At 36.9% G+C, this 24,868-nt stretch overlaps 1 protein-coding gene and 1 long non-coding RNA gene across 3 annotated transcripts in view; one reads left to right on the top strand and one right to left on the bottom strand.

The window, feature by feature from the left end:
• clcn2c (chloride channel 2c) overlaps positions 1-24,868 on the bottom strand; it is a 193,695-nt gene that overhangs the window by 29,755 nt on the left and 139,072 nt on the right. The window contains exons 17-22 of one of the 2 annotated variants that reach the window (XM_055226034.1): positions 13,741-13,874; positions 11,116-11,309; positions 8,675-8,786; positions 6,138-6,208; positions 4,683-4,760; positions 1,847-1,873 (exon numbers count right to left, since the gene is read on the bottom strand). In XM_055226034.1, coding sequence (XP_055082009.1) covers positions 1,847-1,873; positions 4,683-4,760; positions 6,138-6,208; positions 8,675-8,786; positions 11,116-11,309; positions 13,741-13,874 — 616 coding nt within the window. The remainder of the gene's footprint in view (positions 1-1,846; positions 1,874-4,682; positions 4,761-6,137; positions 6,209-8,674; positions 8,787-11,115; positions 11,310-13,740; positions 13,875-24,868) is intronic. The other variant, XM_055226035.1, reaches the window with a different exon arrangement.
• Positions 1-24,868, top strand: part of LOC129456737 (uncharacterized) — a 220,596-nt gene that overhangs the window by 141,645 nt on the left and 54,083 nt on the right. The window lies entirely within an intron of this gene.

The raw sequence follows: 24,868 nt of genomic DNA, 5'->3' as shown, positions 1-24,868 counted from the left end.
AAAAATATAAATATAAGGCAGCAATCTGACCAGAACTATACCATTTGACAAAACTTAATTTTTATTTTGCTATGGATCATACCTGGACAACTAAGGGATTCCACAGACATAAATGAAAAGTACCCAATACTTTTACTTTAGTGCGGGAGTATTTCTTGAACCATTTTACAATTCCACCATTATTACTGAGAAAGATCCATCAACCCATAACCCTGCCCTCTATGTACACCGTCATTTATCAGCTCCTGTTTTCCACACTGGCCTCTGAGGGAAGAGAAATGTCCCGCTCAGCACTGGGCTCTGAGCGATGAGAACTGTGGACAAACTTCAATAATCTCCGCTGACATGTGAAACTAATGGAGCCCTTAAGTAGAGCCTGTATAAATCATTAATACAGCTAATAGAGTCATAGAGAGGGAACAGAGCATCATAGAGAAACACTGCTCAGTTAATGGGTTGTTGTTCACATCAGAGACAGGCTATTCTTGTGTAACTGTCAGGGTACAATGGATTACTGTTGTTAGGTTATTTGCATTATGATGTTAATGGTTTTGTGGCTAATGTTTGTGTTATATGAAATGAGCATCCTGTAATTGTAGACAGTGTATAAAGATAATGTTAAACCAGCCGTCATGAAGCTTGAGTAGTCCAATTATGATACAAAGTAAATCGCGTTTTTATGTAACGCTTTTCCACCTTCAAAGCCCTTTACATCAAGGAACCACTCACCCTTCACATACACATGCAGACACTGAGGGCAAGGTGGGTTAAGTGTCTCATTTATGGACACAACAATAGTATTCATCTGTAGGACCTGGAACACCGCCAACCTGTGAGAAAGGTGGATCTGATCGCTCAACCAACTGAGCTACTGTCAAGGTGGGTAGTGGTATTTTTGAAAAAAAAAAAAGTATTTTCCCCTGAGTAGTTTTCCAACTTTTAGTCCTATTATTAATATTTTGTTAGTAACAGTACTCTTAACAGTTTGGGTTACTCTTCCCACTATGAGCAAGTCTATAGTGAAAGATTGTGAAAGACTGAAAATTGTCAACAAAAATATGAACATTTGTGCTACCTTGACTTCAGGTATAATTTGCTTTAGTAACTTTGCATCTCTTCTTTGGAAATACCAGAACATGTATGTTTTTAGGTTACATTACATTTCATTTCTAAACTGTTACTCAAGTTGTTTCTTCAAATATGTTTTAACTTTATGAGATAGTGCTATTCAAGCCCAAATTTATTACAATTTCACATCTTAAATTCAAGTTAATTACTAGTCTTGCCCAAGTCCAGTTCAGTTCAAGTCAAGACAGAGTTAAAGTCAGTTGTAGTCATGGTACGGTCTGGTCTACTACCTCATTAGTCCATGTTAAATTTCTCCAAATACACTTTGTTTAGTTCAATTCCCTCTCTTGCCATATCAGAATACTAAAGCAATTTGTACATTAAACAGTTCTCAATTTGGAACAAAAACAGGTGAAGAAAACCAATGAGAAACAAAGTACCTCATGTCAGAAAGACAATAGAAATTATGAACTACTACGGCATTAACCTGGTCATTTCAAGCTGAATAATGCGAGGATTTGAACAACCTGATATTTCAATGCATCATTGTATACGTATGTTTTGAATCAGGGGCTTTAACCAGTGTTTGATAAATGCTTCAGTGCAATTAAACCAAAAAACATTAAAATGCTGAGCTTGTGTGTGGCTAGTCATGCCTCAAAAATAACTCAAATAAAAGTCAAATCTAGTTAAAATTGCAATTAGCATACACATTCTGGTTAGTGTGGCAACGTATTTCAAATGCAGTGCAAAGTTTAGCAGAGTGATAGGTTCTCACCAGAGCCTTTAAACTGGGCGGGGGTTCCTACAGCAAAAGCAATAAGAAAATGTGGTGAGAGAAATGATTGAAATAATTAAGATTAATCGTGAATCATCGGCGACAACAAACGAAGGGGTGTGTTTGGCTGCAAAATCAGATTATTTATAATGAGGTTTGATTTTCTTTATAAACTGTGCTTCATCATATGTCCAAAGTTATTCTGTGTAACACTTTGTCTCCATTTACAATCACATTCCCTGTCTATTGATTGACATGCATCGGTGAAGAAGGCTTGTCCTCGTAATTGGACATCTGCCTTTAAGATTATAATCTCCAATATCTCAGAGGACTCACCATGAATCATAATTTATCATTGCAAAGTATGACTCAGGCACAGTGCACCCTTAGTGTAGCTCAATAGACCTAGCCTACAAATAGAAACTGTAAACAATAGGTGTTTTCAGTTTCAGTGTAGTTAACTCCTCCCTTCAGATAGATATAAGGCAGTGTCCACCAGCTGACCATCGGACCAGAACTGAAGAATCAGCTTGGATGAGCAGCAAAACTTCTTCACTCCTACAACTTTTTGTCCAGTTGACAGATTTAACATTTTACTTTTATTATCATTGCAAAGTTGATGATATGCTGACCTTGTATCTATTTGAATCTTGATAAAGACCTATCACCATAATTATTACATAAACATATCAATCAAAAAATGACAGATGGAACAATCATTTTTGGGGGTCAGTCTTGGGGGGACTTTTACTTTATTGTAGAGGGAGTGTTTTTGTTATTTTTCTGTACTATGATAAGATTCGAGCTGTAGAAGAGTGAATAAACGGGTTATTGTGTCAATGGCATAATGACATTCAATATTGTGTATCGTCTATATTTCCATCCCCAATATATCAATCTTCAAAACTTGTTATCGCCACAGGCCTACAAACAACCCAATGATGGGTAAAACTAGACCTGTCATGACACATTTTGAAGTGAGATATTTTGCTGAAGTAAATAGACGTTCGATGATAATACTGAAACTCATTTATGCCACTGAAATAATAACCCAAGAGCAGATTCAAACCACAAAAACTATTCTAAATGTACAATATTGTTACACAGTCATGAGCTGCAATAAATAAACAGCAGATTGAAACACTGTAGTAGTTAGTGTGTAATGAGTCAAAGAAGTTATTAATTCAACCTTTTACAGCTTAAATCTTATCATATAGCCAAAAATAATGAAAAATTCCCAAGTAGAGCAATGAAAGTACCCACGATAAATACTGGCCCCAAAAATATTGTTCCAACATTCATATATTGAATGATAAGTCGATATAGCATTTATTGTAACAGGCCTAGGTAAAACTGATCCAAATGGTTTTCAAAATAACTGAAATTGGGGTTGGAAATATTATTATTATTATTATTTTTATATGTGTATCATAACCAATTATTAGTAACAAGTCTCTAAAAGTTGTGAATTACACAAGAATGGGAAAATCAGTTCAATTCAGTTATTCAGCAAATTGCATTTATTTGCAGAGATATAACTGAAAGCTTAACAAAAATAAATATAAATCAGTCAGATGTGAATTTCATACTACTGCTTCAATCCCCGTTCTCATGCAAATAGTCCCCAATTATCTTAATGAATATATACAGTTTTTCTTTCTTCGGATCATTAATTTGCTAATTTTAATATTTTCTGTTTCATTTCTATTGCCTTCATATTCGGGAGACGACGACCCAAAAAGATTGTTCTATAAATTCCAGTGGATGCAGAGGGGTTTTCCGAGTCACTCCAGAATCAGGGCGTGGCTAAAGGGTCCTGGGCTCTGGGAGGCTTCACTGATTGGAGGCCTCGGGTGACACGGTGATGATGTCATGCTTCACTGAACAACCTTGTCCTCATAGACCACTTACCCAGTACACCACATGTTTCTCAAGCTACATACATTTGAACTGAGAAGTTTGCATCTAGAATAAGATTTTTTTAAAAATAATAATAATAATAATAAAATATTATATGATGTGTTGAGATTTTATGTTCAATATTAATCAAATGCTCATTTATGTAAGTGCATTAGCCTGAGTAAATTGTTAATAACGGACATTACTAAATGTATATACATGTAATGTGAATGAAAACTTGTGAGTGTCATTCCTAAATAAGTTATATTAAAGGCACAACTACTTCTCATTAATTCATTATTGACAGTGTACATTTTTAAAGCACTAGTTTATGAAGGCTTATGGTCAATCACACTAGACTCAGTGAGGTTACCGGGCGCTGTTGTGCACAGTTAGCATCAATATTTCCCGTCCAATTGTTTCTAGGCAGTGGACAGGGGGCCGTGTGTGGATGTCGCATGATGGGGCATAATAAATATTAAAACATCACCATAAAGTGAAGTATTTTACATACAAAAATAATTGGGTAGTGTTTATTTTAATTAATTTCAATTTTAATAGGTTGTTTATTTTATGTTTTCCAATTTTAATAAAAGTGACTGTTATTTTTATTAAATCTATGCTCACTTTTAATAAAGTAGGTTGCTTTGCTTGTGTATGGATACAGTGGTCAAATATTCTCTGTAACTACTGATGCTTAGTGAATCACAGTATGGTCAGTATAGTCGGTAGGTGGCGCTATAGGTCGGACAAGATTGTTCAGTTCTTTATGGCACGGTGACATGGACTGGGTTGGACTTTTGCCCAATCACAGTTCATCGGCAATGTTGAAATTAAGACCAAGATGAAATGACATTGATGACTATTGGCTGATTTGGATGAACCTGTTGCTGGGCGGATTTGGGGCATTTGACAGCCCCAACATGGCGGCTCTTACCACAACAGATATCCGGACTCGTTTGGATGGTCTCCTGTGTTCAGGAGACATTGGGACTTCCAAAAGGTTGTTGTTTTTCTTTACAGTGGCATAAGACAAACAGCGTTAAGAACCTTGGAATAATTTTCAGCAGAGTTGTATCGAATTTCACTGCAATGCTTGGGGAAAATGAATAATTTATTATAGAAAAGTGCTGGAGCAGAAAAGAGAGTTTTCTTTTAAGCTTTGCTGGGAGCTGAGACAAAGTAGGGAAGGATTTAAAATAGAGGTCAACTCCAAAATTCAGTTCATGCTTGGGAAGAATGTAGCAAAAAGTGCATAGTATAACAAACTGTATATAGAACTTTGCATATTATTATTGTCAAAGTAATACGTACATAGTCAGGACAAAAATAATTAGAGAAATTCTTATACTTAAATAAAACAAAAAGAAAGTTAAGTCACTTTCTTTTTTTTTTAAAGGGCCCATATTATGCCATTTCCTGATCTATGTTATAATGTTGTTTCTTCATCAAAAACATACCTGAAGTTGTGTTTTGTTTCATTTACACAACCTATATACAGGGTTTGTGTGTTAAACATGAGTTCTTCCCTCAAACAGAAAACACTCCGTTTCCCCCTGTGATGTTAAAGTGAAAACTATCACTTCATGACATCACAAGGTGGAACAGAGCATTTTGAGCTTTGGAAATGTAGAGACTAATAATGCAGGATTACTTAAACATGTGTGAATAAAACAAAACACAAATCTGGGTATGTTTTTGATCAGGTAACATTATAACATGGCTTAAAGTTCAGAGTAAATTTTGTGTAATATAGGACCTTTAATGAAAGCAAAGTCATGAAATATTTAATTGTGTATTTTTTGTTGTTAAGATGTGATGCTGATGAAATCTTTGGTGCAAACATGCTTCAAACAAAATTTTAACTTTGACTATTAGACTATTTATCAGATTGCTGCACTATTATAAAAGTTCTGTTATTATTCTCCAAGTAACAAATTTCACTGATATGTAAGCTTAAAAAATTTATATTAGTCAAATTAAATTAAAACGGCCAACAAAGGTAATTAATGGGCTGCATTTGGTCCTTGAGTTATAGTTCGGCACCTTTGCACTAAAAGAAACTGTCTTTTCGTGAATGCAAGCCACACAATAGGAAAGATTTAGAATGAGCTATTATATCTGAAGGCCGATTTAGCAAATTGTGACATTTATTTGCAGCAATATAACCAACACTTTATGAGATATAAAATACATGGCTGATATCTGTGCATTGTGCACTGTTGCTTCTATCCAATCTTTAGTGGGTAAAACCTTTTATACTAGTCAATTGAAATTAAAACAGCCAATAAAGATACTTGATGGGCTGTACCTTTTCATGACAGAGGAATTTTGTGGCAAAGTATTTTTCATTAGTAATGCGTGTGTGTGTTTTCAGGAGTCCAGGTCTCACCTCTAAAGCCTCAGCGTCTGGACTGGCACAAAACAAGTGCTTCAAAGCATTTCCTGAATTATCACTTGGACCTGCAAGGCAAAAGGTGATGTTAGAATACAAAGATTAATGATGAGTATTGAGCTTTCTATTTGATTGCACGGTTTTGTCGTTTTAAAATTCTAAAATTCACCCCACAGATATTTACCAAGTCCCCAAGTCTCCCAATGCATTCACATAGGCTGAGAGAAACTGGCAATTTAGTATTCTTAAAATGTTTAAAGGTGCACTGTGCAACTTTTCTTGTTGTGCTGGATCCACCATGTTCTAGTCTGTCACCAATATGCTCTATTATTATACTATTTTCTGAACTCCACTCACAATCACTTGCTAAAACAGATGGTGCCTGTTTTCAAACAAAAGCAAAAAGTTACATCAGACCGGCATATGTACATGTAATCCTTCATAATAAATTGAAAGCTTTGACCTCCTTGACCATCATGCAAAGTAAATGTTTCTGATGGGGGCTGCTTTGAAGTACATAGAGCTAATAGTGCTGTGTTATGCAACTACCATCTCCTGCTATCTGCATCAAATGTCTGGGTTCATTTCCTCTATTCAAAAGCCATCGCAGTTTGACCAACATATCTTATAAAACCAATCACTATATGCTGTACATGTGACTGAGTTATGTAAAACAACGATACTGGTGCCTGGTAACCACACACTCACAATGTTTCAATAGTAATGCTAAAGCAGACCGATTACGCAAAATGGACTTTTCCAAGCTTTTAACCATTTTGTAGTTGTTTCCCCTTCTCATTTACCCCTAGTGTAGGTTTTTCATAATTAAAGATGCCGTATGTAACTTGTCTTAAACTGGGCCCACAACCTGTTTGCCATTACTTTGCCTGGAAAGTTGCAAAATATGGTATTAAATTTGGCTCACTGGAAGCAGGTGGTGTTAAAGTTGCAAGTTAGGCAAGTTTGATGCCATACTGTGAAAAATTCCCAACAAAGCAATAACATTTGTTTGGGCTTACGATCAAGTAAGTTAAAGTTGCGAAAAATTGTTGAGTCATGATATTTTTGCCTTTGCAGGAACAACATGAATCCAGTCCAGTCTGAATGCCCATTGATACTGGTCAGTCTGAAAGCTGGCAGTACACGTGGGACAGATTGTGTTTTCTCTGTGCCAACAAGTGGACCACTCAACACTTCCTCTGACACCACAGGGACAGAGAGATGGAGATGGAGAGAGGGGGAGACTGAGGGAGAGAGAGATGGAGAGAGAGGGGGAGACTGAAGGAGAGAGGGGGGAAATAGGGAGGGAGAGAGAAAGAGAGAGATGGGAAGAGAGTTAGGAGAGACTGAGAGAGCGAGAGATGGAGATGGAGAGAGGGGGAAGAAACTGGGGGAGAGAGAGATGTAGAGGGAGGGGATTGAGGGAGAGAGAGATGAAGAGAGATGGGGTAGACTGAGGAAGAGAGAGATAGGGAGGGAGAGATGGTGGGGGGGAGACTGACAGAAGGGAGAGAAAGAGAGAGACTAAAGGAGGGAGATGGAGAGGGGTGGAGAGGATGGGAGGAGAGAGAGGGAGGAGAGAGATGAAGAGAAAGAGAGGGGAGAGAGAAAGACAGAGGGAAAGAGATGCAGAGAAAGAGATGGGCGAGAGAAGGACAGAGGGAAAGAGAAAAGGGAGGAGCGATGGAGGGAAAGCTGGAGAGGGAGAGATGGAGAGACAGGGACAGGGAGAGAGACAACAAGAGGGAGAGAGGGAGTGAGATGAAGGGAGGGGGGGTAGACAGATGGAGGGGAGGGGGAGGGAGAGAGAGAGAGAGACACCCTGCTAACGCTACTGGAGTCTGAACAAAGAGAACTGATCTAAGGCTCTGATTGTGCAAGACAGAACAGGTTTTACACAGGCTATGGATAAAGAGATGTGAAATAAAGTGGGCACAAAACAGACAAAATGTAAACTAGTAGGATTCTGGCATATATACATATACAAGTACCCAGATACCAGACTATCAGAGCTTCAGTGCTTTGTACTGGATGCCAAACCTGGTGACATTTACAAGATCATATCAGACTACAAGTTCCAGGTCAGATATGTGGAAAGGCAAGCCGGCTAACAGTAAGAATGTAAGTTATATTTGAGCTAAAGCATATGTGCAGTTGAATAAATGCAAGATAAGTTTAAAGCCAGACCGCAAAACACATCTCAGGCAAACCAATAAAATCTCCATGGAGACACGCGGGTGTACCAGAAAAGTTATATAGAGCACGTTTAATACCAAGTGGAAATTATAGTTAGCTCATTAATGGTTTTGAATCTATTAAAACCTAATCTTGCAGGACAGATATGCTGAATGTCACACTGTGGAATACTGTGGAACATTAGCCATGACATCAATGGATACAAGCAAAAGCGTTACATAGTGCACCTTTAATAAACCACTCTTCAATGTAGGTGGTCATCACTAACTCACCATCATCATCTTCTTCTCTACATAATACTGTAGTGTAGAATAATATAGTGTCAGTGAGGGTCTTACTTGTTGGGAGCTCGGTTGGTCTCTCTACCACTGATGACCTCTTTAAGGCCGGTTTGAGGGGCTTCTGTGGAGTGGTGCGAGTGGGACTGAAGGACGACTCCTCAGTGGTGATCTGGCATGACACAGGGAGAAAATATTCACTTACCTACTCTGAAACAGCAGCACACAACAAGTAGGAAAGTATTTAAAGCACTGGAACTGTTAATAGTGTGTGTAACTGCAATGGTGCTCACTGGGATGTACTTTATATCTTGTAACATTGATAACATGACAGAAGCTAGTTAATTTCAAACAGTTTGCACTTCTTAAATCATTCCTAGCATCCTAATAATTCACAACGATGAGTTTATAACCACATTTTACTGCTCATCACTGCTAACAAAAACTAGCATGATAGAAGAGTAACTTCAATGTTTGTGATTGGCAAAATGGGTTTATAATTAAATGCTTACAGTACACAGTGGTCTTATTTTGACATTAAAGGTCCTGTATCACGCAAAATTTACTTTTGTGAGCTTTCAAGCCACGTTATAATGTTGTTACCTCCTCAGAAACATACCTGGAGTTATGTTTTGTTTCATTCACACACGTTTAAGTAATCCTTTATTATTAGTCTGTCTGCATCTCAAAATCTGAAAATGCTCTGTTCTACCTTGAGATTGGCAATTCCAAGGCTGAAATCATCCAATCACATCGCAAGGTGGAACAGAGTGTTTTCTGTTGGAGAGAACACCAAATATGTAGGGTTTGTGTGTTAAACATGTGTGAATGAAACAAAGCACAACTCCAGGTATGTTTGTGATAAGTAAACAACATTATGACATAGATCAGAGAATAGAGTAATATAGGCCCTTTAGGAGCTGCTTTTACTATATATATATATATATATATATATATATATATATATATATATATATATATATATATATATATATATATATATATATATATATATATATATATATATATATATATATATATATATATATATAAAAATAAAAAAGTAAATGGGGTAACACTTCCTTTATATGAGCCTACAAAAAATCTAATCGTTCACCAAAACTGGTTTATCTGGAGACTCTTTACAAACTGGTAAACCTTTGGCAGGCCTGATTAAAATACTAGAAGAGCAAACCACTGTGCTCTTAATTTATTCTAATACTATTATGTAAGCCAAAACACAAAATAATTAGCAAGGGCTTTTTGCGTCTGAAAGCCCTGTTTTGTTTTGGTTCTACATCACCAAATGTCTGCCAAAAGGTTCTGTTTTCAAATGCACATTTTAAGAAGCACATCACTAAATATCTGGATGCCAACCTTGAGTCATGTTGCCCACATCCTCCCTCTTCTGACTTTTATATGTGATCTTAACAAACCTAACAGAAGTAACAAGTTGTTTGACCTTCCAACTGTCAATTTTCTAAACATTCAAACTGAAATGGTGAACAAGTTTTGAATAGATTGCGTTGGCATAGGGTGTTGTCAATGACTCTGAAGGAGGGTAGGGTCATGGCACTGTATGGGTTGCATCGGCCCAGCAATCTCAAACTTTTCACACCAAGTACCACAAAAACAAAGTGGCTTTCGTAGTACCATAATCTCTTAATCAAATATACAAACGGGACTATTCCAGGTCTTATCTAGTGGTTAAATAGCCAGTATTACACTATTTTCTGATCTATGTTATAATGTTTCCTCATCAAAAACATATCTGGAGTTGTGTTTTGTTTGATTCACACATGTTTAACACACTGACCCTGCATATTTAGGCTCTAGGTTCTTCTCTTAAACAGAAAACACTATTCCACCTTGTGATGCCATGTGGTAATACAGGAAGTGCTCCACTGTGTTTTTAAGCCTCATACACCTTCACTAGAATCATTTGGATAATTTCAGCTCTGGAATTGCCAATCTCTACTGAACTAAAGATAAAGCGAAGCTGTTAACTTGAAAACTATCACTTCATGACATGTAGACAGACTAATAATAAAGGATTACTCAAACACTTGTGAATGAAACAAAACATTATAACTTAAAACTCACAAGAGTCATTTTTGCACAATACAATACCTTTAAATGCAATTGTAATACTTAAACCTTTGCTATCCTCCCCTCCTCAATTAAAACAAACATTGTGAGGTTGTCAAATTCACAATTTTTAGAGTGAATATGTTTAACCACTCATCCAAGTAGCTTATTCAGTTCTGACGCAGCTCTGGTAAGGGACTAGGCTTAGACGTCTCTCTGAAGGCAGGAGTTATAGTTAGTATCTGTTATTAGTTAAGTCCATTGAACTACCACAAGGTGTGACTAACCCCTAACCCCAAATTAGTCAACCTAAAACCCAGCAATTCAAACCTCCCTTCATCTCATCCTAAGGCATGTAAAATGATACGACTTCACCCCAGCCTACTCACTATACTATACTGATTATATTGTACCTGGAAGCGCACTTCCTGGCTGGCGCGTTGGCTGCAGTCGTCACTGTTCTGACTGGACGCTACAGATAGGCGTTTCTTCTTATCTTCGTTTGAGCGCTCCCTGATGTATTCCAGTCGTCGGGGGTGACCGAGCTGCTGTGAGAGGAGGGACTGGAGCTGAGCACGCTCAATGGAACCCAACAGGATCATAGACTCTGAGAACAGAGAAGGTAATACAATTTAATATAAGGTTAAAGAGTTAGCACCTAAACAGGACCAGAACCGGATTGAATAACACAGGACTCAACCAGGACTAAAGCAGCACCAACTAATTTAACTACTATTAACTACTGTTAAACAAAGCTCCCAGAGAAGGAAAAAATAAGGCAATTGTAATTATAATAACAGTGACTGGTTGACTACTAGTGATCATCGTAATCATTATGTGGACTATGCAGGTTCTAAAAAAGATGCCAGAAAACCCTTTTAAACAGGGGTGTCAAACACAATTTCGCCAAGGGCCACAAAATGGGTGCCCTCAAAGGGCCAGATGTACTACTTTTTTAAATTGTTAATGAACTGTTTCTGTATTTATTACTTATTCAAATTACAAATATTGCATATGCATTTGCCTAGATGTAAAAAATATAGATGTGTAACTGCGTATCTCCTGATAAAATTACATTTTAAGACCATATACTTTTTAATTTATCCTGTCGGGGGCCACATAAAATGATGTGGAGGGCCACATTTGGCCCCCGGGCCTTGTGTTTGACACATGTGCTTTAAAACAAAGACACTGGCAGTGCTAAAACACACTGTCAAAAAGAATAACCAGTAGTTGTGATTTTTATCAGTAATACACTTTATTTGTAAAAACTATATCTAGAAGCATTCTGTCACCATGCTTCAACCTTTGTTTGGATGAAAAACAATTACTTGATGACAGATCAAAAAAGTACTTGCTAACCAGTCTACTACAAGAATAATTGTTAGTTGCAGCCCTAGAAAAAACTGAATATATGTTATACATTTTATAGAATACTTCAATATCACATACGATGCCTCCTGTTAAGTTAGACCTGTTGATTAGTACTATAACATAAGTAACTGTTACCTGCACAGTTCAAATATAGAGACACATACATTTACAGGCATACAAAAAAATGTAATACTTGCCTTTAGTTTTAATGTTTGCCATTCAAAAGGACTTATTTAAGATGCATTTAATGTTTATTAGGTCTGTGTCACTGTTGCAGGCTTAGTACAATTATATAAGCTTCACAGCGTGTACCAAACATGCCTCACTGGAGTTTGTGTGTGTGTCTGTGTGCAAGAGTGTGTGTGTGCATGCATGTGTGAGGGTCTGTGTGTGAGTGTGCATACGTGTGTTTGCGTGTGTGTATGGTGCAGTTTGCTTTAAGTAATCGTCTTTGTGACAGTACGTGCTGATTATGTATTTGGTTAAATGCCGCAGCTAATTGTTCCTGCATCATTGCATAATTGAGACGCCCCTGGAATAACAAATGTGGAGTGAGAGCGGCGTGGAGAACAGCCATGAGCACATCAGGATCAGGGAAAGTTCGTCAATCAGGCTTTAATGAGCTCGCCACGGGGAGGAGAGGCTTTGTTTGGATACAGACTGGAACAGACTCGTGGTTCAGTCACATCAGTGTCATCAAGTCAACAAAACTCAGCCATATTGGATCTAACAATAAGCCACTAGAAACTACATTATAATATCAAACTCTGGAAAAGTAGTCCTAAAGGAAGGGCATCTGGTGTAAACAGGCAAAATTGACATGGAATCGGACAAACCCAACAGCAACATCTTTAGGGACTTTAATCATAATACCAGTTCTGTAGATTTGATTAGTTTGCAGCTCAAAATTACTACAAATTTAATCACTTAAGTTTTTCACTTAGAAAATTGTTAACTGTAAGGAGTAAATTCTATGGTACAGGATTCTAGCCTCAGTGTAATGCTAATTTTGTACTGTTTTAATATAAGTCTTAGGTTTTATTTAAGGTACACCAAGTTACTTTTTCTGGTGGAGGTTAACCCACCTGCTCGTTTCCATGGAGATGCTTAAAGGGTCCATATTACCATATTTTCTGATCTATGTTATAATCTTGTTTCCTCACCACACATGTTAAACACACAATCCCTGCAAGATTTCATCTCTCAAACTGAAAACACTTCCACCTTCTGATGTAATGTGGTAATACTGGAAGCTTTGGAGAAATAAAACACAACTCTGGGCATGTTTTCAAAGAGGTAACAACATTATAACATGGCTTAATGCTCACAAGAGTCAATTTGCATAATATAGGACCTTTAAACAGGATCATTCCACATTATTGGTATTAAACTTCTATCTTCATGGAAACAACAGTTTCATCAAGTCAAATTACAGCTTGGATCTGTGGAGAGGCAACCCCACTCACAAGAATGTAACAAAAACACCTCAGATAAAAAGATATGAATAAGTATTATAGGCAAAGCAATAACATTCTCCACGGAGACAACCAGGTGACAGTTCCTCCACCAGAAAAACTCTATAGTGAACCTTTAACTGTCATTGTTTAGGCCATTTAACATAGACTTTAAATTGTTTGACAGTCTGAATAAAAAGGCATATTTACCCGTGGACTCGACCAGAGCCAGAGTCTTGAGGTGCCCGGTGAGCAGGACATTGTGCAGGTCTCTGTAGGTGCAGTTCAGAGTGATGTACCTTACATCTCGTATCATGATGTCCTCCACACGGATGTTGTACTTTCTGCAAAAATGAAAGTGCAGAAATCAATAGATGTGTAGAGGCCTGCCTCAACCATAAGAACTTATCAAACTAATACATTAATCCGTCTTTAAAATAAATTATATGAAGAAGTTGTAAACTATTTCAAGGAAGTACATGTTTTAAAGCCAACTTGTACCTAGCTCTCACATAACATCACTAGTATTCACATTCATGTGTTTTGAGCACACGCTCAGTTTTTTTCAGAGTGGCCTGCCATCGCACTTTTCCAATAACATATTTTGGTGACAAGGCTCTTCATTTTGCAATCAATAAATTGTTTAGCAATTAGATGCCGACAGAGATGGCAGCTGACTATACAACCTATAAGAGAAAAAAAATGTGTGATTTAAAGTTGGGTACAAATTTGAGACAAAAAGAACTAGTTTTGCTTAAACTGCAAGTATCTGTTTGACTAGGATCCAGAATACACACTTCTTCAATTATTTATGAAGATGTGAGTCTGGGCACAGGTGAATCTCCCCATTTTCAGATGGGTGTGATTAACAGGCAGATTAACCAATCAAGAACAAGCATGGTCCACCTGTATCAGAAAAAAAATAAAGGGAAAAAAATAAAAAATAAAAAAATCACAGGAGGCTGTAAATCATAGGTGACTAATAACCTTTTTTTTGTTTCATGTGTGTCACTGAAAAAAAAAAAAAAAAAAAAAAAAAAATCTGATTGGACGATCACATTTGACCAGTCTTGAGACGAAATGAAGGACACAGGGACGAGACTGATATCAATGTGTATAAAAACAGAGAGAGATAGCATTCTGCCAGGCATCATGTCTATTTGAGTTTGGAAACAAAACTAATTGGTATAAAAAGGCAATAGCAATACATCAGTAAAATTTTTTCTCAGTGCTGACTTGACCACAGCTGACCTCCATCTTTACTGGAGCTGACTGGTCAAACATCCGGACTATGAATTGCTCCGGTGGACTTTGCCTCAGCAGAACAGTAGTCCCTCACAGTCTGTATTTCCTGTTCACTCTTGGCTCAAACCTGCAGCTCTCTGTGCCAAAGCCCCCCTCATGCCAACAGTGTCCCGGGCCAACCCTCCGCCTCTCTGCTCCTCATCTGATGACAACTCAATACTGCGACCTCTCCACAAAAACAAAGTCAGCTCCATCAACCTCCTCCTCCCTTTGCGCTCATTCCCCCAGAGTATAAAGTATGAGAAGACCTTGTTTCAATGAGTAAGCAAGCATACGGTATCCATGACTTTCAGAATGATGAGGAATTACAGTTGCCATAGGGATTAACAATTTTAATCAAAATATTAGCTTTTGAATGGGGAAAAAAAATCCTCAAAATGTTGCATCTAGCTGGAAGCTGAAACCCATGAATACGCACGAATAGGCACTGATGAGTTAAAAAGAAGGCAGAAGTGTCAAGTTGAGATGGGGAAGTATATGGTAAGATTTATAATATCAGTAGTTCTCAAATAGTGGTTAAAGGTCCTATTTTACAGAAAAAAGGCTCATGTGAGTTTTAAGCCATGTTATAATGTTGTTACTTCAGCAAAAACATACACTGTGTTTTGTTTTGTTTCATTCATATATTTTTGAGTAACCCTTTATTATTGCGCCGTCTAGATCTCCTAAGTTCAAAATGCTCTGTTTCACATTGGAATGTCAAGAAGTAGTAATTTTCAAGTAAACAGCTACCTTTTACCTTCTGTTCAGTAGAGATTTGCTATTCAAGATCTGAAATTATCCAAATGAGTCTAGTGAAGGTGTATGAAGTTTAAAAACACAGTGGAGCACTTCCTGTATTACCATGTGACATCACAAGATGGAAGAGAGTGTTTCTGTTTAATGCACAAACGCTGCATATCTATGATGCGTTTTTTCACAAACATGTGTGAGTGAAACACATATATGGGGATATCTGCACTTTTGTGGTTAATTTTGCCATTCAGTTTTTGTGCAATGCTACAACTTCAACCACAATGTTAGCACACATTTCTGATGTTCTGCTTAACGTCATTGGATAGTATAAAAAGAATAGATATATCGATTTTTGTCAATATCACATTCGGTAATTGGTGACATTTTAGTTGTATACTACTAAATATGTAAAGATTCTGTGTTTTACATAATACGTATTTTACTACAGTAATACTAAGACGAGAGAGGAAATGGTGCATGTATTGGTTTTGACACTTTAATCATGAACAAACAAATTATTATTAAGTCTAAACCTGCCCACTGAGCTTTCCTTACATTAAAATCTCTTCTATTAATTTCATTGTCATGGACAGCTGCAACGAGCCGCCTCCTGCTAGTCTGAGTATTAAACAGTTATTTGAAGCTGTGGGTAAAAGGTTAATTCTCTACTTTGTTCCTGATGCATAAATGTATTAAAAAAAAAACATCACAAAGCCACCCACGTAGTCAGCCTTTTCCGAAGCAGCGTTCATTTGTATGAGGATCAGAGGGAATAAGGTAATGCCGGTTTCTGAACTGGCCACAACCACTGACAGGACTAATTTCCCCCAGGATAAGGGAGGCACTGATCAGATCTGATTGGCTCTTTTTTTAATTGAGCTTCTCCTCCCTCAAGGCTGGGCAACACATCTGATCACTGCCAGCGATCGGGCCAATGCCAGGGATTATAGATTCACAGTCAAGATAGACCCATGCACTTAGCAATGCTACCGTGCATATTGTTTATATATTAGTGGCTCTCAAATAGTGGTTAAAAGTCTTATTACACAAAATTGACTCTTGTGAGGTTTAAGTCATGGCATAATGTTTGTTACCTCCTCAAAAACATACCTGGAGTTGTGTTTTGTTTCATTCTCACATGCCTGAGTAAATTTTACTGTCTGTCTACATCTTCATAGCTCAACATGCTCTGTTCCACCTTGTGATGTCATGAAGCAGTAGTTTAAGTTTGTGTCAAAGTTTTGTTCAATAGAGATTGGCAATTTCACGACTGAAATCATCCATCCATCATCCAAGTGATTCTAGTGAAAGTGTGTGGAGTTTAAAAACACAGTGGAGCACTTCCTGTGTTATCACATGACATCACAAGGTGGAACAAGTCTGTTCTGTGTTAAACGTGTGAACAAAAACAAAAAACAAAAACACAACTTCAGGTATGTTTTGAGATGCGATGAGGAAATGACTATATAACATAGATCAGAAAATAGCAGATGATTGATGATTCAATTCAAGTTTATCTGTTCCGCCGAAGTTATTTAAATGTGCTGTATAAAGTGCTTCACATAAAAAAGTCAACAACAAATATGCACATAAACGAACAATAAAACACCAAGATATCCTTTCTGGCTAGTATTAAATTCCAGGGAGAAGAGGAGGGTTTTGCGCCTGTTAAAATGAATGTGTCAGTATTTCAGACACTATTTTAACAATGCATCAGGAATGTGTTAAAATGCGCCTGTTAAGATATTAGTAGAAATTCAGGCATAGTACAAATCATGAATGGACCATGCAAACACTGAAGTGCAGAAATAACACCTTTTCAATAGTTTTAAATTAGATACAATATATTCAATATTACAAAATAACATTTCTCCAGAACAACAATTACTACATATCTCCCACCTCTAAACACAAGCTACTTTAATTCTATTTAGAACAAGACCCACACTAAGACCACATTTTGTCCCAGTTATGTTGGGAATTTTTAACTTTCTTCAAGATCTTTTCAGACCCAAGTTGACATTTACTTTAGTTCTAATTAAGCCCAACATTGTTAATCAAGTTTTGGTTAGGTTCTGGCTTTGACTTCGACCTTTATTATGATCCTGGTTGGGTGGGTTGGGGTCAAGTTTAAGTTGCCATAGGTTTTGTTTGGACTCTTCAGGTTTAGATAAATTCAAACTTTAATTGACCCAGTTTAGTTCAGGTTTTGAGTCAAATCATTTTGCTTAGTCCACTTCGTTTGTATGGAGACTGATATGGGACAGATGACAGAAAGACATCAATAAGCAGGAGCAGGATATTCTTATTAATGAAACATGGACATGAAATAAAATATAGGGTGAACAAAGATTCCAACTTTAAGTCAAGTCTTGTTTAAGTTAGGGGAAAAACCTACCCATTTGTGTATTTGGGTTTCAAAGCTTCTCAGTTGTTGTTGTAGCAGGCCTCAGATGTCAAAATTAGTAGAAGTACGTACAGTTTAGTCTTTAACATGCTGACAGCAGTTGTGGAAGAAGTACTCAGTTATGTTACTTACAGATACCAGAGCAAAAAAACAACAACAAAAAAACACTCAGGTATCACATGAAAAAAATTGACTTAAGTATTAAAGTACCTGTTTAAAAATTACTTAAATAATAAAAAAGTAAAAGTATTTTGTATTTTTTTTGCAGATTTTGAGATGTAATAAAGCTTCAAATGTAGTTACTCTGATTCAGTTGTTTTTGTGCAACAAAATTCAGCTTAAATCTTTATCAGCTGTTTTTTTTCTAGCCATTTTTATGTGTACATTTTTGTTTGCTCAGGTTAAAAATAAAACACTCAGCCTTTTCCGCAGGTCTCAAAAGATACTTTTCCTTTTCAGTCCAGTTCAAAAATGTAGCGGAGTAGAACGTACAAATACATGCTCTCAAAAGTAGTGAAGTAAAAGTAAAAAGTATCCACCGTAAAAATTTACTTAAGTATGGATACCTAAAATGTATACTCAAGTACAGCCTATTCATTAGTTTTAGTGTGATTCAGCAAAAACCTCACAGAGATACAACTGGAGCTAAAGTAGCTAAAAAGTGAGGTTCCCAGGGCGCTGTTGTCCAGAAAGCCAATTAGGCCGATTTTCAGCAAACCCAATATCACTTTAAAGCATTACCATTTTTGAGGTGGTACTTTGTGAAGCAACATGAGACAATTCCTGCTTCTGTTTTGCTTTAGCTACAAACACATCTGCCTCTACTGTGTTTGTTTACAGAAAAAGCCAATAAAGTTCTGTTTGAAAAGATCTGGAGAAAAAACAATGATCTCCCATGCGCCCTCTCTGCTGTCAGCCCCACAGACTGCTCAGCCAAGTCTTAATTGGCCATTACGAATGCAAGGGCCACACCACCCCCACACCAGTTATGAGCTTATGTAATTGTTCCCGCACTGGTTTAAATGCCACTCCAGTGCTGTCAATGGCTGCGGCAGAGGCAGGTTTCATAAGAGATCAGATAGGGATGATGGACATGTGTAGCGTGATGTAAGCTGGTTCAAATGCCCGTCACACGCTGTCGGTTTGTATGGATTTTATATGGATTTTTTCTCCTGCTCTGTTGATTCTCCGCTAAAGAATGGGATGATATCAATTCAGTGGGAGATTGAAACACATTTATAATAAGTAGATAGGTAGGTAGTTTCATGTTTTTCCTGCTTATATGATGGTAATATGGTGATCCAAAGCCATTCTAAAATGTTGCTGTGGCAGAGTGGTTAGCATTTGACTTTAAACTTCCTGGGGTTGCGTTTTGTTTCATTCACACATGTTTAACACACAAACCCCGCTATTTAGGCTGAGTTCTTCTCTCAAACTCAAAACACTCCTTTCCACCTTGTGATGTCATGTGGTAATACAGGAAGTGCTCCACTGTGTTTTTAATATCTATACACATTCACCAGAATCATTTGGATAATATCAGCCCTAGAGTTGAAATTTTCTTCTGAGGTTAAAGGCAGCTGTTAACTTGAAAACTACCGCCTCTTAACATCACATGGAGGAACAGAGCATTTTGAGCTGATGAGATGTAGGCAGACTAATAATAAAGGGTTACTCAAACATGTGTAAATGAAACAAAACAACTCCAGGTATGTTGGACTTGGACTTTAAGATCTTCCTTACCAAGATGGAGAAAAGCATAGCAAGTCTATTTGCCGATTTAAATCAATACATCTATAAGATAACAAAACTACAACGATCCATCACATTTAAATTTCAACGTTACTATAGTTATTAGTCAGTACACTAGTAGCTAAATCATAACAGAACAAAATCGTTGGGGGAAGTGTCTGGGGAGTGGGAGGTCTAGGTGTTGCTTGCCCCACAACCGAGTCCTTGGTAGACAGTAGCAGATGGATACATGTGTTGTTAAAATTGTATGAAATATCCAAGAGGAAATTAAATGCAAAAGGTTATTGTAGACATGTCCTTCGTTACCACACTTTAGACTTTAATTTAAAAAATAAAAAATAAAAATATTAAAATAAAGCAAAATTTTTCATTATGGGTATGTTTATTGCACTGAAAAACATACAAAAAACATGCATCCTTTTCTGAGCAATCATTCGTTCTTATTTGGCCTGAAGGACAGCCTACTTCTGCTGGTCTCCATGGAAATGTTTCTTTAGCTATAATATTTCACAGTATGCATAAAACCTACCCATCTCCATAGAAAAATGTTCCAATTAGTTTTATATCTCTATTATCTATTATCTATTATTCTGTTGACTTTCTAACCCCAGAAAGTTGCATACTTACATACATACTTTAAGTTGAGGACAATGTACTAAAATTAGATGGTAGGTTATAATGTCGTCACTTCATCCAAAATGTATATGGTGTTGTGCTTTGTTTCATTCACATTCAGAAGGCCTTTATTATTAGTCTTTCTTTAGTTCAGTAGAGATACTAAAATTATGACTAAAATTATCCAAATATTTCTAGTGAAGGTGTATGGAGTTTAAAAACACAGTACTTCCTATCTTACCACATGACATCACAAGGTGGAACAGAGTGTTTTCTGTCTGAGAGAAAAACTGCCTAAATATGCAGGGATTGTGTGTTAAACATGTGTGAATGAAACAAAACTCCAGGTATGATTTGATGAAGAAACAATATTATGACATGGAATAGAAAATAGTATAATATGGGCCCTTTAAGAACTTGTTTATATGATTCAGGACAAAATCTAGAGCGCAGGTGAAAAATTCCTTTGCAATAATCAAGTAACTTCTGATAATCACAAACTTTTTCTTCCCAAAGTTTGTGAACGATGAGATGACTGAGCGACTGTCAAAGCCAAAGCTATGGTGCGTTTGTTTTTCTTTGCATTTTGAATCGTGAACACCATTTATCATCAGCATATATCACATTATCTTTGCTTAATGACAGCATTTCAGAAAGTCGTAGAAGCATGAAAAATGATGGAAGAAGTGTCACCGAAGCTATTTATGTGCGAACGGACGCGCCAAATCACAACCAACTCACCAAGCCACAGAGAGGAAAAAGTCATCTCAACTCATCTATATTTAATAGCATGCAGCTCTATGAAGTGTGCCCAAAGACACTATTCCAATCTATTTTTCATTCACTTTTTACCTTTTATTTCTCCCTGCATGTGCTATATCACTGGTGCATATGAGAACCAAGCAGGCATCCAGGGAATAGGGGGGGAATGAGAGTGTCGCATGGCCCCCTCCGAGCTGTTTTTTTCAGGCAGCAAATGATCCATCTCCCACCCACATACGCGTCCGCCCACCATCCATACTTAGGCTCTGATACAGCAGTATAGCATTTGTGAAACTCCAGCCAAGCTCCATATACACTCATGCATGTACCTGCCCACGGCGACATGGTGAAAATCTGATTTGGCTCCTCTTGTGTTGTGTTGTGTCGCGGAGAAATGCCAGAAACAACAGACACTTGTTTAGGGGGTATGGTAAAAAGAGAAAGATTTAAAGGGCCCCATATTACACAGCTTCCAGATCTGTGCTATAATGTTGTTTCCTCATCACAAACATACCTGGTGTTATGTTTTGTTTCATTCACACATATTTAACACACAAACCCTGCACATTTAGGCTGAGTTCTTCTCTCAAACAGATCACACATTATTAGACCCAGTGATGTCATGTGGTAAAGAAATGCTCCTCTGTGTCCACACCATACACCTTCACTAGAATCATTTTAGCCCTAATAAAGGGTTACTGAACTGTGCAAATGAAACAAAACTCAAGTTCAGGTCCGTTTCTGATGAGGTAACAACATTATAACATGCCTTAAAGCTCATAAGAGTCAATTTTAAATAATATAAGACCTTTAAAGATTGTCCCTCAGAATTGCTTATTTTCAAAGTGTGTTCAGTGCTTCTTTTTTTATGTGCATAATAAAAGTTAGTGAAATGTCACGAAAATGCACCAATTTGTACTGGGGAATATGGGAACTGGTCTACTTTCAAAATATTTGGTCAGCTTCTCCTGGCATAGATCATTTTTCTCAACAAATGGTTCTGGTGTTTTACGTATAAAAGCAGACGTGTCCAGTTTTCCAAAAATGAGAGGCCTTTAAATCTTTAATATAAATACTTCCAAGCTTTGACAAATTGCCAAAATGTAAATGCATGCATTTTTCAGCAGAGAGCACAGCAAAGAACCATTTTTTCAGTCGGCAAAAGGGGGATTGCCAATGCTGAGGTTTGCAATCAATAAAATGTTTTAGAATTAGATGTAGACAGTGCACAGTGTCACACTCTGCTACTTTTATAAAACTTAGGTCTGGTATCCCACGTTTACATCATATTATATGGCATAGTTACAGGAAAGATATAGATATAATGGTTTGTGAACATCTGGGTAGAAAATTAGAGCTGCCAGGAAACTGTGTGGAATTTCAGTGTGGAGTTTGCTCTTGCTTAGGCCTAACACAGTAATCACTACATCAACTTGTTCAGTATATGAAAGCTGGAACAATATATTTTGAGCTTCAATATTTATCATGAGTACTTTTTTCTTTACCAAAATGGGGAGATTTTGGATATTTTTTTGGTAATACGATAAGATTTGCTGTGGTGTGGTGAATTAGTTCCTTTTATGGCTAACTATTGGTACATTCTGCTGTGTATTTGTTACTGCATTATTCGTAAAATCGTAATTACCGGTAGTGGCCTAAAGTAATTTTTATATATCATTGTTTGTCACAATATTTCTCTCTAGCGATATAGCACATTTCAACATTTGTTATCATGACAGGCCTATTCTCCCTGTGTCTGGGTAGGTTTCTTCTGGCCTCTTCAGTTTCTCCCGTCAACCTAAAACATGCCATAAGTAAAATTTTCCAGCTAATGTTGGCCTGATCAAGAATAGCAACACGATCACAGACATGGGCCCCCCGAGCACTGCGCTGCCAACTGCTTCTGAAAAGATGGGTCAAATGCCAAGGACAAATTTCTCTAGTAATACATAAAGTATACCTTACCTACTTTAGTTCATGAAAGATAAGTGGTCTCAGTTTATGCTTTATTCTGATTTATTTTTCTTGCATCACTTTAATGCAAACATAGTTCTCAAAGTAATAATTTAAGTTCATTGTGTGTTTTGTTCCATGTTTTATAGGTTGACAGCAGTCCTTTTAAATCGATCTGAAACTGAATTATTTCCATTGTGGATCCCTTAAGTATTATGATGCTTATTCTGTGATTAAATTAGTTTTGCTGCTAACAATGACTATAGAGATCTACCGTAAAACTTGGCAGTTTAAATAAGAGTGTAACAAAACCAGACCACAGGGATTCAGGCAGGGATGGGGAAACAATAATGAACAGATGGAGGATGAAATTACATTTTTGTCATTCCTCCCAGTTTGTGAATGATGCATCTGAACTATTATATTCACTTAATGGTCTGCCAATGCCAATAACAACAAGCCACGCTCAACAATTACATGGAAACATGTGTGCGTCACTGCAGCTGGTGTAAAAGCAAAGTGTAGGTGAGGTGGAGCAAACAAAACAGGCAAGATATTAACAACACTAACCACACAATAACAAGTCTCTTAGAAAGACGATGTGAAAGGTGTGAACGCATTTACAGTTATGAAATGCAATACTGCCAATCTATCCGTTTGTAACTTTCTTTACCAATAGTTTGTTGCACCAGTCCTATGTGTTGTGATTAGTTCTGTCATGATAAGAGCTATATCAACTTGTCGCTCAACGCATGCCAGATGGAAGTCATTTTTGTGGGTCAGTATTTATTTTTGTGGAATTTTTTTGTACTACTGGGAACATTTTTTGTTATTTTTCTGTACTACAATGAGATTTGAGCTGTAGAAAGTTGAATAAATAACTTCTTTGATTGCTAATTAAAGATACAAACTACTTAAGTGTTGCATGTGGCCTGTCATGATAACTAATTTTGAAGGTTAAAATGTTGCTACAGAGAAATACAGCGATAAATGATAATACTGAAACTACTTTAAGACACTGACACAATAACAATAATGCAGGATAATCCCAGTCCCAATCCCAGTGAACAATTTTTTAATAGGCAGTATCATTAAGTGTCATAAGCTGCATATATTTTAATGCTCTACAGTTCAAATCTTAATGTATTACAACAAGAGTACCCAAAATTTCTCCACTTTTACAAAAAAATTGTATACACGATACATGTTTAGCCCCATAATATATTGTTCCAAAAGAGCTACTTCTGTTGCATATTTATTATAGCTTATATTTTTAACAATAAGAACATTTAGAATACTTTTTGGTGGCTAATTCTGCCTTATTGTTTGATTTTAATATTATCTTTATCGTCTATATTTAGTTCAACAATATGTCACGCTTCAAAATGTGTCATCGTAACAGACCTAGCTGTGATGTTTTGCTGCAATCAAATTTCTAATATTTGCCATGATACTAAAATTTCAAACTTGATTTTGAAACCATTTCTGAGCTTTAAGCCATGTTATAATGCTGATACCTCCTCCAAAAACATACTTGGAGTTGTGTTTTATTTCATTCACACTGTCTACATCTCCGGTGCTCAAAAGTTTTCAAGTTAACAGCTACATTTTACTTTTTGTTCAGTAGGGACTGGCAAATCCAGGCCTGAAATCATTCAAATGATTCTAGTGAAGGTGTATGGTGTTTAAAAACACAGTGGAGCACTTCTCATATTACCACCAGTGTTTCTGCTCTGTTTGAGAGAAGACTGCAGCTTAAATATACAGGGTTTGTGTGTTAAACATCCATCCATCCATCCATTTTCTTCC

The sequence above is a fragment of the Periophthalmus magnuspinnatus genome, chromosome 13 (assembly GCF_009829125.3).
Source record: "Periophthalmus magnuspinnatus isolate fPerMag1 chromosome 13, fPerMag1.2.pri, whole genome shotgun sequence".
In the NCBI taxonomy this organism is placed as follows: Eukaryota; Metazoa; Chordata; class Actinopteri; order Gobiiformes; family Gobiidae; genus Periophthalmus; species Periophthalmus magnuspinnatus.
This window is presented reverse-complemented; position numbering and strand designations above follow the sequence as displayed.